Source organism: Rhopilema esculentum, chromosome 16 (assembly GCF_057945365.1).
Source record: "Rhopilema esculentum isolate cy_ngs chromosome 16, ASM5794536v1, whole genome shotgun sequence".
NCBI classification, from domain to species: Eukaryota; Metazoa; Cnidaria; class Scyphozoa; order Rhizostomeae; family Rhizostomatidae; genus Rhopilema; species Rhopilema esculentum.
Window position 1 is genome coordinate 9,421,250 of NC_142830.1, and position 15,412 is coordinate 9,436,661.

General features: G+C 37.8%; 1 protein-coding gene across 2 annotated transcripts; it reads left to right on the forward strand.

Moving 5' to 3' along the window:
- The first annotated feature begins 1,658 nt into the window (after positions 1-1,658).
- Positions 1,659-14,752, forward strand: LOC135682446 (uncharacterized). 2 transcript variants are annotated; one of them, XM_065197337.2, is made up of 4 exons: positions 1,659-2,094; positions 7,431-9,429; positions 9,875-11,575; positions 14,641-14,752. In XM_065197337.2, the coding sequence occupies exon 2, from the start codon at positions 7,459-7,461 to the stop codon at positions 8,854-8,856; it is 1,398 nt and encodes a 465-aa protein (XP_065053409.2). In that variant the 5' UTR covers positions 1,659-2,094; positions 7,431-7,458; the 3' UTR covers positions 8,857-9,429; positions 9,875-11,575; positions 14,641-14,752. The 2 variants fall into 2 exon arrangements, with proteins under 2 accessions (XP_065053409.2, XP_065053406.2); XM_065197334.2 differs by having other exon boundaries at positions 7,431-11,575.
- Positions 14,753-15,412: the final 660 nt, after the last annotated feature.

The window sequence follows — 15,412 nt, forward strand, 5'->3', positions numbered from 1 at the left end:
AGGGAGAAGGGGATTTTTCAAATATTGCCGATTTTTGATTGCGTTTGATTGCGTGCACATTTCTTGTGTTGTCTCTCTCGAATAATATTCCTTTTTCTTTGGGCCATCAACTATCCCTTGATAGTAAAAACTGCTCTAGGTATGATAGAGCATAATACTTTCTGAACAAGACTTACGTTGCAAGCTATTTTATTTCTATTCTATTTTATTCAACTAACAACTCATAGTCATATTGCTTTTTGTACGTTAAAACCAGGAGTTTCGTACCACAAAGAAATTATGACTAGCTGAAAAAAAATCTTGTACAACTTTTAAAAAACTTAATGCAGAATTTGTTGAGGATTGACGTCCTCATGTAAGAAACTTCTGAAAAATTTAATATAAAATTAAACCGGCTATTTGGAAAAAACTCGTTTCAAATTTACAACTAGCTATTCAAGTATTCCATTCGTTCTTCAAATTTAAAAAAAGTTCTGTCCCGGAGTAGAGACTGTACTATTTCTTGAGAAAATTCGCTATCCTTTTTACCATGTCTATGCACAGTTTCTCATACAGAAGGAGCCTATCAATGTACAAAGTCATCAATTTGCACAAAACGGATAGAATCTTGCAAAATTTCAAGACGGGATAGAATCTTGTGAAGACTTTAAAATATCATCAAGAGTTGGATATATCATCAAGATTAGGATATATCTCTCTTTACAACAAAAAGTCTTCACAAGATAGCATATATTCATTTCTTCATGACATTCCTAGTATCTTTACCAGAATATTTGCACATTACAACTTCTTGATGAGATTTTCGCTGATCGCTTGATAAGATTTTCAAACTGAATTTTGTCCCAATCTGCATGTTCACAGAATGGTCCGCAAATTGTGAGCCCGCAACATGCAAACGAGGCCTTTACTCAAACGAAACCCAAGGATGGCGTTGGTGTTGCTAAACATCGTAGATGCGATGCAATCTGGTGCGTTTTTGTTTGAAGACCTGAAAAAGTTTCGTTTCTGTAACGACGATTTAACGTATGATTTCATTTCAACTTTTTTTTGAACCGTTCCGGTACAGTAGTTTTCTTTTGATCAAAATCGAATTAGAACTTTTTAAACAATAGAGCACTTGCGTCATGAATTCCAGTCTGAAACGATCGGCGGATCGAACGGAACTGATCAGAACAACACGATCTGCTCGATCTGATCCGATCCGCGGATCATTTTCCAGAATGGGTTTTCGGCTTTACGGGCGATATAAAGAAGCTAACATCAGTTTGTTTTAGCAAGAATCCCTTAACTTTTTTCTAGCTGGACTCAGCTTATTCACTATGAACTTAGCAATATTGAAAAAAGTCGTCTGATGCAAATTGGTTTGCTTTGAAGAAATTATAACAGGCATATCGTGTACATTAAAATCAAAGAGTATTGGGCCAAGGGCAGACCCTTGCGGTACACCTGTAAGAATCAGGTCAGTCTGAGAGGATTTATTCACCACACAAGTGTATTAAAGCAACTGATAGTTTCAAAAACTATAGACCTGTCCAGAAATATACAATCAACGAAAGTTGTTGTCATCTAAATTTTGGGATATGCTTTCAACAAGTTGTTAAATCCGCCTCTCTGGATCTCTGAATATCTCTAGCAGAGAATGCGTAGTCAAATATCCCTCTCGAAAATACTTAACTTTGAAATAAGCCCCCACCCTCCTCGAATAAGCCCCCACCAAAAAATTCATTTTTACAAATATACCCCCGGGGGCTTATTCGAGGATTTACGGTAGTTATGGTTTTAAACGGGCTTTAACAATGCGGCGTTTAAGTGGTTTCGTCACGTCAGAAAGAGATTATACAATGGCAGGGCTTTTCCCGAACAAACAATTTCACTTTCATTGTTAGAGCAAAAATCAGTGTTGATAGCAGTACAATCACAGGAGTCACGTATGATCTTCTAGATTTGTTTTTAAATACAAAAATGTTTAGTAACTTCAGTTGAAAATGACCATATCTTAAAACATATTCTAATATCAAATCCGCTTTATTTCCATATGCACTACAAAAAGAGAGCAACTCAAAGGCACACGTAGAAAAAAGCCAGTGCTGAATGGTAAGAAAGTTCATTTTGGATTTTTTAAGATTTATGGAGTGATCAATCTGAAAATGTACGCATTGGGTTTGTCTTGGGTAATTTGAATGTTGAAGGGCTTAATCCTAAAATACGTGTTACCCAAACATTGATAAGATACTGAAACTGGGAAACGGAGACACATCGATATGGAGACACATCGATACGAACACATACGAAGACCCTCGCCTCATTTAAGGGTTCATATAAAAAGGTCCTTGAAGTTCTTTAGATATTCCCGATCAAATAGAAACTAAATGCTAAAGCGCTTCAATACTTAAAAAACCTGGATTCTGAAATGCTTGTCGGCGATTTTGCTACAAGGAGAACAGACTGAACGGTGATGGAAATGTTGGATGAAATGTTGGGTGAAATGTTGGATGCGCTTGACCGGGGCTGTACACAATTCAGAATATAAACAATAGAGGTTTTGTGAAGGAAATAGATAGTTGTATGATGTGGTCAGCTACAAAAAGCTACATGTGATGGTTATTGTGTTTGATTAGAAAACCGTTGCTAAGTAAAAAAGCCATAGCTTTTCCAAACACAGTAACAAAATTGGATGTTTTCCCGAATTGCTAAGGGTGTGGTCAGCAAATATTTTCTCCCTTTGCTCCTCCAATCTTCATACCTTGTCTATGCCACTGCTTCTTATTAAGAACAGAATTTTAAAAATGGATGTTTCCAACATTTACTAATGACCTGAAGGGTGTGGCACCAAGATTAGTGTCCAAAACCCCCAATCATTGTTGCTTAAATCCGTCCCTGCAACTTGCTTTCCAGTTTACCATATTTAACTTACTTTGAGCAGTAGGTGTCCTTTATTACATTTGATTTAACCTTTCATTTCAAACTTTGAGGTGCGAGGATGGCCCTGGCATAGGAATAACTAAGTGTGGTCACATCGAAAGAAAGGACCAGTACACTTCTCGATATGAATAGCTTTTCAGTGTCCTAAAAACTACATTCGGATGCTTGGTGAAAACAAATACATGAAAAACAATTATCATCTTTAATCAACCTTAATTTAATCCTGTTGTTCCTTTTTCTGTTTTCTTCTGTCTGATGTACCACGATATGTTTCTGTAAATTATCATACTGTTACTGTTTGAGGTGGTTGACATTAAAAATCTAATGAAAGCCCCCCTCAAATATGCGCCCTTTCAAATGTGCGCCCTTTGGTGTATGCGGCCCCTAAGAAGCCAGCGCCCGAGGTGCTAATTCGAGGATTTATAAATAAATTGCAAAACAATAGAGAGGATAGGAAAGAAAATGGCAAAACATTTCCGTATCTAAACAAACGAATTTTGCTGTTTTGACATCTTGGTTTGCGCCATGTTTTTCGTGCCATTTGAGTTACCCAATGGTCTGGCAGTATAGATCAGGGGTGTCCAAACTGCGGCCGACAGGCCAACTCCGGCCCGCATTCCAGTTTTCGTTGGCCCGCAACAAGTTTTGAAAATGAAATTAAATACAGCCCACACTTAGGGTAATAGCTATTGATTCATCTTATGATTACTGGATCATTTGAATTCTTGAACAAGAGTCCAAAAGGCAAAAAACAGCTGGTGCTATACCCAGTGGCGCAGAGAGGGGGCAGGGGGGAAATTTGTCCCAGGGCCTCGGCCTGAAAGGGGCCCCCTAATTATTCTAAAACAATTTAAATTATCTTTTTTTGAGAAACTGAAAATGCATTCAAAGATATATTTGTTAATATCGAAAATAATGGCAGTAATTTCATTGGGTCCGTACACTGAGTCTTGTTTGAATTTGAGGCATATCAGCTTTATTTATCGAGTCTGGGGCCCCGAGAAAACATTAAGCCTTAATATATTTAAATAGCTGAATAATCCTTAGATCAGATATTTTACGGATTCATCTTTTAAGCTGAGTTTCCCTGCGTTTCGCAAAATCGTACTTATTGGTGGAAGGGAGCCCTGATAAAAAATTAGGTAACCCACATAACCTTGTTTTAATCTATGGCCCGTTCAAGTGACTTATGTTTGCATTTAGACTCGTTGCATAAAGCTGGGGCCCCTTTCAACAAACTAGCATTAATTGAACCTTCTAAAAAACCCGTAAATATATTCTAAAAACCAGACATTTTTGAGACATTACGTTATGTCTGTGTAAATGACACAAAAAAAAACGTGTTACATAATCTCCTATTAGTCCAGAGCAAAAGGGACTCGTATCTGATTATAACTACTTTAAGATTCGATATCAATTTGTTCTGAGGATAACGGGGGGATAACGCTCGTGAGGAGGAACATAGGTTCACGTTTACAGTTTTGTAGTTTAATGCTATTTCACTGCAGTTTTATCATGCGTACATTAAGTACAAAATATTCAGCGTTACAAACTTAAGGGCAAATCTTTTTTTCGAAAATTTATTTGTCCGAAAATAAATTCAGAGTTATACCAAAAAATCTGCCACGCCGAAAACTTTTGTATGAACCACGCACGCGCAATGTCTATTGACTGAAGCAAAGGCTACAATTTTTAAACTTGAGTGTCTGCAAAAATTTTGGAAACAGTAGTTCTTCCAAGCTAACAGCAACATCAGTACAAACAAAAAAACAATGTTCTCATCTTACTCAACAGTATCAATGCTTTGACCGAAATCGACCGAATAACACAAAAATACAGTTGTAGCACCCCACACCCCATTCTCCCGGTAAGTGTAAGTCCATCTCTGCATAAAAGCAGTGCGAATTTCGGCTGAATTTTGATAAGAACTTGAGCTTTTCTCGCTACCGTCGAATAAAGTAGCTAAAAAAATTGTCTCATGTATTATGTCTTGCTATAGCTGTTGCTTCAATTCTTGTGGAACCATTTGTGAAAAAGAATGATCTCGGTGGAAAAATAGAAGCTACATTTTGAGACAAAATAAATAAAATAATAAAAAAAATATTCCTGATGTATTTACAAAATACAGAGAAACAAGCCACATCCGTCGAAAACCAACCACCCCCTCCCCCTCATTCTCGGGTTACGCTACCCTGGGTACCAGACTCACTATATAAAATAATAGAGAGTCTGGTCTAGTGCGCCCCATTCTCGTTCTGGTGAACTTACTTGAAAGAACTGAAGTCTATTTAACAGACTAGGCCTGTGAAACAAGACTGTCGGATAAATAACAAAGAAACTCAGTAGTCAGAGGAGTTTTGGGAAATATCAAAGCAAATGTGTTTTATATAGTTCTGTAAAGTCGACATTATTAATACAGCGGTAATAGACTTTTCTGCCTCAAGATTCCAATCAAATCAGGTTTAAAACGCCATTTGGTAGCAAAAAACATATGCGAAGCATGAAATTAAAGTTAGCACAATGCAGTTATTTAATGTTAATCATTATTAAATTTCGTATACAACTTAAAATAAGTATTTTGTAATTTTCCTCATAAATTTTGTGTACTTTCAAAGTCTACTTCCTCACTGTGAAGGCAGCGCGGTTGGACACCGCGGCGGTTAGAATCATCACGTTGGAAGTTCACCACAGCAAATATGGCCAATACGACAAGCGAAGCCCCGTATGCCGGGTGAAATATTAGCCATAACTGATTTACTTGCGTTTGTTGTTGTTTGTTCTCGGCGCCTTGCGGTGTTTCTTATTTACTGCATTTCACTACAAGGCCTAATTTCTTTCCAAGGAGAGGCACAGCCTTAAATATCAGAGACTTTCCAAAGCCAGTTGGCAATATGGCGAAGGTGTTTCTTCTCTCTACAAACAAGGCTTTCAATGCTGTTCTGTGTTAAGTTCCACAACATGCGGAAAATATTCTTTGAGTACAGTTATAACAGCATCTTCAAACTAAATCGTTACAGTCGCTAGCATTTATTTATGTTCTGTTCTGTTCAATGTTTTACACCAGAGCTAAGTTTATTGTTTCGCCGTGACCTTTGAACGTACAGAAATCTGTACACTCGCTCCTGATTGGTTAATATCAGCACACCAGAACGAGAATGGGGCGCACTAGACCAGACAGACTCTCTATTATTTTATATAGTGAGTCTGGTACCCAGGGTAGGGTTACGCATAATGTATTCTGAAATATCACTAGTCTAATAATCTACAATAGAATCAATAAAAAATGAAGAACTAAAAGCTGAGAACTGAAATCACTCGATTTTCGTACCCTTTCGTTAAAGGTATGATGTTCAAAACAAGAGCAAACCTTAAAACGAGGCGAATATGCAGTTGATTTTGTATTTCTATAGTGATGTACTCTAGTGTCTCTAATAGAAGGGGGGAGGTAATAGAAGGGAGGTTGTTCATTCCAGTCAATGTTCAATAGAAGGGGAGTGCGAATAGAAAGGGGTGTTCCATGTTCAATAAAAGGGGGTACTAATAGAAGGGGGTGTTCATGTCGGCCAGTTTTCAATAGAAGGGGATTGCTAATAGAAGGGGGTGTTCAGGTTGGCCAATGTTCAAAAGAAGGGGAGTGCGAATAGAAAGGGGGTGTTCATGTCGACCAGTTTTCAATAGAAGGGGGTTGCTAATAGAAGGGGCTGTTCAGGTTGGCCAATTTTCAAAAAATGTCAGCAATGTTCAATTGCAAAGGGGAGCTAATAGAAGGAGTGGATGTTGGTAAATCTTTTAATTAAAAGGCAGTGCAATTAGTAGGATGGTTAGAGATAAAGATAGAAAAACATAACATGGGGAATTATGACAATTAAAAAAATAACTACATAACATAACAAGGGGAATTATTAACAAGTGAAGATTGCGTGTTCTGGTCATGACAGATTTGTAAAATTTATTGGAAGGGGGTGCTAATAAGCGACGGAGGGAGGGCAAATTCTTCTGAAATTAATACAAGGAAGGGCCCGTCTTTTAGAGACACTATAGTAGTAAGGTTTCCAGCCCCTATGACAACGAAATTCTTTTTTTTTCTCTCACTTCTAGCTCATGGTTTCTTTTTATTCTAGCCCTCGGCTCTCCCCTTACACCGCAACGAACCTTCCCTTCATTATGGAACGCATGTGCATATGAAAATCACACCCCAAGAGAAGACACCCGAAAGGCTTAGAGCAGGAACTTACTTGCCCGTAATAACACAAGATTAAAATTAAGAAAATTATGGAAATAGGTTTCTAGAAAGGTCAGATCTAACGTTTTTAAAGAAGGACACGTATAAACCTTGCTAAGACGACACTGAAACAAGGTCAACTGTTCTTTTAAAGTATTTATTTTTACCAGCAGCTAGGGCTCACAAATATGTCTATCTTCTATTCCAATAAGTACTACCGCCGCCCCCCCTCCTTTACCGTGACAATTAAATAGGATCCAATTTTATATTTTTTTGTTAATTGCAGATACAAAAACAGATAGCTGAAAATAATTATGAAAACGCTGTCTGCAAAGTCGCAATATATCGTGGATGTTGGAGACTGTGAAACAAGTCCGCTCTTAGGGCGCAAGAAAGCCGAAAGGCCCGAAACTGAAACCGAGGCCGACAGACCATCGCCTAAACTGTGCCGTTCCATTTTAACCTTTCTGAATCTGGGCATGCAAACGACTGCTATAAATGCCACTTTTGCTGGTTTAATTGCAGTCCTTATTTGGTGGCTCGACTTGAATTTAAGCTCATACTGCTTTGGTAAATCATGGGATGATATTCCAGTGGCATTTCAGCGAATGCGTTTAACCACTGAGGTTGTTGAGGCGTTTTTCATCCAGTTCTGGTCGTTATCTTGCCTGGCCCCGCAGATATCATGGTCAGCCACCAAAAAGATGGCCATACCATACTGGAATGTAATCGCAGCAAGTGTCGATGTCATTTTCAGGCTTTTCTTTTTCGCATATGGCTTTTATGGTCAAGGATGGCAAACGATAGTTGGCAACATAGTGTTTTTTGGTATTATGTTTCTAAATCATTCTAAAGTTGCAATGCAATACTTGAAGAATCCAAAAAGCAAGCTGGATGTATTTCTGATGTCTTCAAAACTCAGTACACAGTTTATTACAGGAATGGTACTGTCACTGCTGTTTAATCATATTTTCCTTACAATGTATCACAAAACGAGCGAATCAATTAAGACATTTATGTGCTCTCTTTTGCCAGTCATCTTCGCCATCTCCAAATTCATTACAAACATAATAATTGGTAACTTGGCCAAATATAAATGCTTTGAAAAAGGAACGATGCTAGTTATTGGCCTTCAGGTTTCAACAACATTAGTTGCCCGAATGGTACAAGCAAGTAACGAAAGCTTCGTTGGGTTTGTAGCCATCAGTATTGTCCATGGTATTCTCAACGTATTTGATAAACTTGCCTTGCCTATTCGCAACAAGATTACAAAATTCGTCCTCAAACGAGAAACTACAAGTTCTCCAGTGTTTCTCGCAGATCAGACCCTGATAGGCTTGGTGACTGAAATAGCTGCCGTAATACTGAGTTGCTCATCTGTATACATAACAATGTATTATTACATGCGAGATGAAACCAGCGGTCAAAGGTACAATGGGTACGAGCTATTCTACCAGGCGTTGACGAGAATAGGTGTGGCAGCTTCGATTGACTTTTTTTTCAATACTATTGCCGTTAAGATTCAAGCCGATCTGTATCATATACCCATAATGCAAGAGTGGAAGCTGCACTGGAAATTCATTGTTATCACTCATATGGTACAAATCATAATTTCAATGATTTATTTTTCGGAATATCTTGACCAGGTTACGATGCCCGTTCGTTTTAAAGCACTTAACAATTCTTGCATTACACCATTTTCAAGGTTGTAGATGCTAAAGTGATTGAAATAATGACTTTGTGATACTCGCAAAAGTGGTACAGTTGGACAGAAGATAAACAGATAGAACCAAGATCACTAATAAACATTATTTATCTTGTTTGCCGTCTATGCCCTTGTCACAACCCTAAAAAGCTATTGGGTAAGCGAAAAGGCTCTCAGACCCACGCAAATGGAAAGAAAAGTCGATTTTCCACCTCTCTTCCTAGAGACTAGAATTTGGAAAAAACTTGTGTTAAAACCAGAATTCCAAATTATGTTGTGGCTGATATCCATAAAAGATAATCACTATTCGATCGACAATCACTCTACCTCTCTGTGGTCTGACTGCCCTGTTTGCGAGACATCCCAACTCCCGATGATCTTCAGTGTGGCATATCCTTCTTATCCACCTTTCCATCAAGGATTCTATTTATTAATATTTTGTACCTAGGGCTAGCCCAGTCGAAACAGCCCATTTTAACCTCCTTGTTAAAATTCAAGAAATTTCGGCGATCACAGCTTCCTTAACAAGGGAGCACATGTTTGCTTGGACGAATTCTGTGCTGGGAAACCTTTTATTGAGGTATCAATTTTCCGTGTATTGGCAATTTCCTATCATTATTTTGGAGTCTGTGAACAATTTCAATGATTTCATATACATAATGAAGAATCTTCAAAAAAAGTTATGGGCCTCTGTTTGACCTCTCTATGTCTCTGATCTAATGATAATGATCTTTGAGAATCTGTTATTTTCAAAAGACTAGTATAAAATTTTTTTGTGACCAATTATTTGAGTTCTTGACGAAAATAAGTTATTAAATGCTTTCTATAATAAGTATTGAAAATAAGTATTGTTGACCACAATGCTTCCACCTGGAAGAAATTACTTTACCAAAAGGAAATTAGGGCATTTGCAAAAAGACTTTTGGTTTCCGCTTTTAAAGTTTAAGAATTAACACTGTCAGTTGCGGTTCTAGGGACTACGGGACCCGGTGCTTGTTCTTAACAATTTCCATCTTTTTTCTTAGGTGTGGGGTCTCTTTTGGCTGACATAAGTGCGGACCTGGAGCAATGGCCCCCCTATAACCCCCTTAAAACCGCCACTGAACACTGTTGCCCTCAAGTCTACTGTCAGGTAAAGGGTTTAGAGTCAACTGTCAGATAATGTTGTAAAATTATGTTGTCACTTTGTTGGCAAATGAGGCCTGAACACCTCCCTAGAGCGAAATAGCTAGCAATTACACTGCTTACACCTTTTTGAGCCCCTACCCCCTTTCTATTTAAGGCGACCCCCTTCCTAGCGATAGTCACAGGAGTGCGAGTGAATATTTTTACCAACATTTTTTAGCAGAGCAAGCTGCTTTTTATCACGTGACCCCTATGTGGCGAGTTCATTCAATTTGAGATAGAGGTTAGACGCTTTTTGTCTTGTCTTGTCTTAACCAAGGCTAATTTTCCTATTGATGGATTCAAGTTGACGTCATCAATTTTGTATCTCGCTATCTACGGATCTTTTTCGAAAATGGACTTCAGTATTGAAATCTTCATCTTTAAATTAGTTTATACTGAAAAATTCATGTTGTTTGGACCGTTCGGTCGCATTTTACTTTATTTCGAATATTGAGATGTTTTCTTCAGAGTTGACCCAAACTTGCTGCTGCAGTGAAAAAAATTCACTACCGCAACAAATTCCATTGAAATGCATAGGAAAAGCTAAATTTTGAAAATGGGGTAATTCGCAGCCTGACGGCCCAAACAATTTGAAATTTTTGGCACAGATTAATTTCAACTTTTTATGGATGAAATATTTTCCATAAATGAATGCCCATATTACTTAAGAAACTCCCAATTCAAAACAGCGGAGCCACATTACAAAATATATGGATTTAATACCGTATCATACAGATGTAGCCAAATATGGAACTCAATTCCAAATGAGATAAAGTACTCCCCTACTTTATCAATATTCAAGAAAAAAATCTCAGAATTTACATCGTTTAATTGTACTTGTAATCTTTGCAAGGAATATGTTAGCAACATCGGTTATATTAACTTTAAATACCAACTAATGTACCAACTTTAAATAAAGAAAAAAAGAAAAAAACATGAAGGTTCCAATTCTGTTATCCATTTTTGCTCAAATTGCTCGAATCCGAGAATAATTCATTGGGGGCTTTGATAGAATTCTTGTTTTTACCAAGGCTAATTTTCCTATCATTCATTAGGGGGTTTTAACTGAATTGTGGTCATTGCTGAGGGAAATTTACCCTCACGGCTGTAAGGGCTGCAGCGTGCCCGCGTAGCGGGCGTAACTGGGACTATCTTTATCTAGAATATATCAATGTAATCTTTCAACAGGAATTGCGATCTCCTTAAATAAATAAAATCCTTAAATAACATTATTACGTCACCAAAACATAACGGGCTTTCACAATGCGGTGTTTAAGTGGTTTCGTCACAGAAAGAGATTATACGGTGGCAGGGCATTTGCCGAGCAAATATTTTTACTTTCGTGGTTAGAGCAAAAGTCATTGTTTATAGCAGTACAATCACAGGAGGCACGTATGATCTTCTGGATTTGTTTTTAAATACAAAAATGTTTAGTAACTTCAGGTGAAAATTAACCATATCTTAAAACATATTCTCATATCAAATCCGCTTTATTTCCATATGCACTACAAAAAGAGAGCAACTCAAAGGCACACGTATAAAAAAGCCAGTGCTGAATGGTAAGAAAGTTCATTTTGGATTTTTTAAGATTTATGGAGTGATCAATCTGAAAATGTACGCATTGGGTTTGTCTTGGGTAATTTGAATGTTGAAGGGCTTAATCCTAAAATACGTGTTACCCAAACATTGATAAGATACTGAAACTGGGAAACGGAGACACATCGATACGGAGACACATCGATACGGAGAAACATCGATACGGAGACACACCGATACGGAGACACATCGATACGGAGACATATCGATACGGAGAAACATCGATACGGAGACACATCGATACGGAGACACATCGATACGGAGACACACCGATAGGGAGACACATCGATACGGAGACACATCGATACGGAGAAACATCGATACGGAGAAACATCGATACGGAGACACATCGACACAGAGACACATCGATACGGAGACACATCGATACGGAGACACATCGACACGGAGACACATCGACACGGAGACACATCGATACGGAGACACATCGATACGGAGAAACATCGATACGGAGACACATCGATACGGAGACACATCGATACGGAGACACATCGATACGGAGACACATCGATACGAACACATACGAATTTTCGCCGCATTTAAGGGTTTATATAAAAAAAGTCCTTGAAGTTCTTTAGATATTCCCGATCAAATAGAAACTATAATGCTAAAGCGCTTCAATCTTTAAAAAACCTGGATTCTGAAATGCTTGTCTGCGATTTTGCTCCAAGGAGAACAGACTTAGGCGTAGTTTAGACAGCGCGTTATGGGCGCAGCGAATTAAATTCAATTAGATGCGCTCAAAATGCGCCCGTAGAACGCTTCAATTTATTGTTTGCTTTTAGACAGCGAAGCGAATTGAATTGATTCCTAACGCGCTGATAATGCGCCCAAGTGAGCGCATTATGAGCGAATTCAATTATTTGCTTCGCTCTCGGATTTAGTCAGCAAATTAAGAGCGCATTAAATTGACACTCACAATATTATATGGTCAATAATTTAATTCGCTTCGCCCATAAAGCGCTGTCTAAACTACGCCTTAGTTTGCAACTTTTGACAACTGTTTATTATTTTTAGATATTTGATTACAACTTTGGAAAAACAGTTTTCACACGTAGAGCTTCCTTGCCTCACACAATTCAGAATATAAACGTTAGAGGTATTGTGAAGGAAATAGATAGTTGTATGATGTGGTCAGCTAAAAAAAGCTACATATGATGGTAATTGTGTTTGATTAGCCAACCGTTGCTACGTAAAAAAAGCCATAGCTTTTCCATACACATTAACAAAATAGGATGTTTTCCCGAAATTCTGAAGGGTGTGGTCAGGAAACATTTTCTCCTCTTTGCTCCTCTAATCTTCATACCTTGTCTATGCCACTGCTTCTTATCTTCCTTTACCTTAAAGTTGTATTGTATTGCATTGTAGATTATTTAACGTTAGTTTTTACAATAGTGAATATACACTAATTAAGACTAACATGAAGCAATTTCAAGGATTGCATAAGACAGTTCATTTACCGCAAAACGAGCATGCGCACTTGTTTTCAAGGAACCAAGTTTTGATCAAATTCTTAAATTGTCTAGTATTTTGTGCTGTCTTTATTGATTCCGGGAGTTAATTCCAGATTTTAGGCCCTTGAAAACTGAATGATCTGATACCATTATTGGTAGTTCTGGCTTTTGGAATGTCAAGGGGGTTTTTGAATCGAAGGTTATGACCTGTTGTTTTGGGTACAAAATAGTCTTTCATGAAAACAGGATTAAGGTTTTCAAGTGTTTTATAAACTTCGAGCGCTAAAATTCTAACTGATTGGACATGTATGGTAGTTTCTTTTGAGTTAGCAAGTAAATCTTTGTACGAAGATGAATAGTCCGAATAGGCTAGTCTCAAAGCCCTCTCGTTAATTTTCTCTAGCTTATCATGACTTCCTTTACCACATAGCATCCATATCAATGGACAATAATTGAAGTGACATAGTATAAATGAATTCATAACTATCTTTTTTTCTCTGTCACCCATAAATCTTGCCAATCTTTTCAAAGAATGTAACCATTTACCAGTGACCTGAAGGGTGTGGCACCAAAATTAGTGTCCAAAACCCCCAATCATTGTTGCTTAAATCCGTCCCTGCAACTTGCTTTCCAGTTTACCATATTTAACTTACTTTGAGCAGTAGGTGTCCTTTATTACATTTGATTTAACCTTTCATTTCAAACTTTGAGGTGCGAGGATGGCCCTGGCATAGTAATAACTAAGTGTGGTCACATCGAAAGAAAGGGCCAGTACACTTCTCGATATGAATAGCTTTTCAGTGTCCTAAAAACTACATTCGGATGCTTGGTGAAAACAAATACATTAAAAACAATTATCATCTTTAATCAACCTTAATTTAATCCTGTTGTTCCTTTTTCTGTTTTCTTCTGTCTGATGTACCACGATATGTTTCTGTAAATTATCATACTGTTACTGTTTGAAGTGGTTGACATTAAAAATCTAATGAAAGCCCCCCTCAAATATGCGCCCTTTCGTGTATGCGGTCCCTAAGAAGCCAGCGCCCGAGGTGCTAATTCGAGGATTTACAGTAAATTGCAAATCAATAGAGCGGATAGGAAAGAAAATGGCAAACTCCGGCCCGCGTTCCAGTTTTCGTTGGCCCGCAACAAGTTTTGAAAATGAAATTAAATACATCCCACACTTAGGGTTAATAGCAATTGATTCATCTAACAGTGCCATTGGGGGGGGGGGGCTGCCCATTGTTTTCCTCCTCATTCAGTACACTGTTATAAAGGAAACATACTACAGCTTGACAATTATGGGGGGGTCCAGCCCCCCCCCAGCACCCCCCAGCCCCCCCGGTTCCGACGGGCCTGTCTTATGATGACTGGATCATTCGAATTCTTGAACAAGACCCCAAAAGGCAAAGAACAGCTGGTGATATACCTGTATACCATACACATGAAAGCCTTTTGTGTAAAGCTCCGCCTGTTTTAGACACAGCTACAAAACCTAAGGTTGACCTTTCTGCTAAGAAGGAAAAATATGTCTGTCATTGCATTTCTTATTATAGAATTCAAGTGGCGAAGTGGACCTACTTCCTGGTAGATGCAGAAGAAGTGGAAGGGATACAGTTAGGACTCATTAAAACAGGCACCGCGCAGCCATTGGGCTACAGGGGCTATAACCCCCTTTTTTGCAATCATTGGTGAGAAATTTTTTAGAATATTTACTCTAACGCAACTTCGGAAAGTTTACTCTAACGGGTCCTGTGTAGTAACATTTCTTCTTGACTGGAACTGACATTTATTCATTTTCTTGGTGCTTCATCTTGTTAAATGATATGCTGCATTTTCTAATCAGGCCTAGTGTTTAATCTATTTTGATAGTAATTGATATCTTCTCTGAATCGGGTTGTTTATAAGTAATAAGTAGAAAGAAGAAAGTATTTTCATAAAGGGGCATTTTCCTGTGTTCTATTATTATTATTAATTATTATTAATACTTTGATTTAAAATTGGCTGTTCGAAAAAGCTAAAAATAAAAGCCAACTATTTACAAAAGGTGTATACAAAGGAAATACATAATAATTACAAAAAACCTAAACCATATATAAAAGTTTTGCAAATCCTACAGTTGCAATTTTTGCATTTTGTTTTCTTAAGATGTTTTTTAAAAACAGTCAAAGAGACTGTTTGCCTATATTCTTTGACCAATGAACCTTGCGGTATCTGTACCATAGCATGTGGTTCTCACTTTTGGTAGGTTTAAATTGCTCGAGCTTCTTAGTTGATAGGGTATTGCCTTTTCCTCAAACATTTCCATCATAAACGAGGGATTCAAGT

Coding starts and splice junctions, on each gene's coding strand:
- LOC135682446 (XM_065197334.2), top strand. CDS start 7,459: ATGAAAACGCTGTCTGCAAAGTCGCAATATATCGTGGATGTTGGAGAC.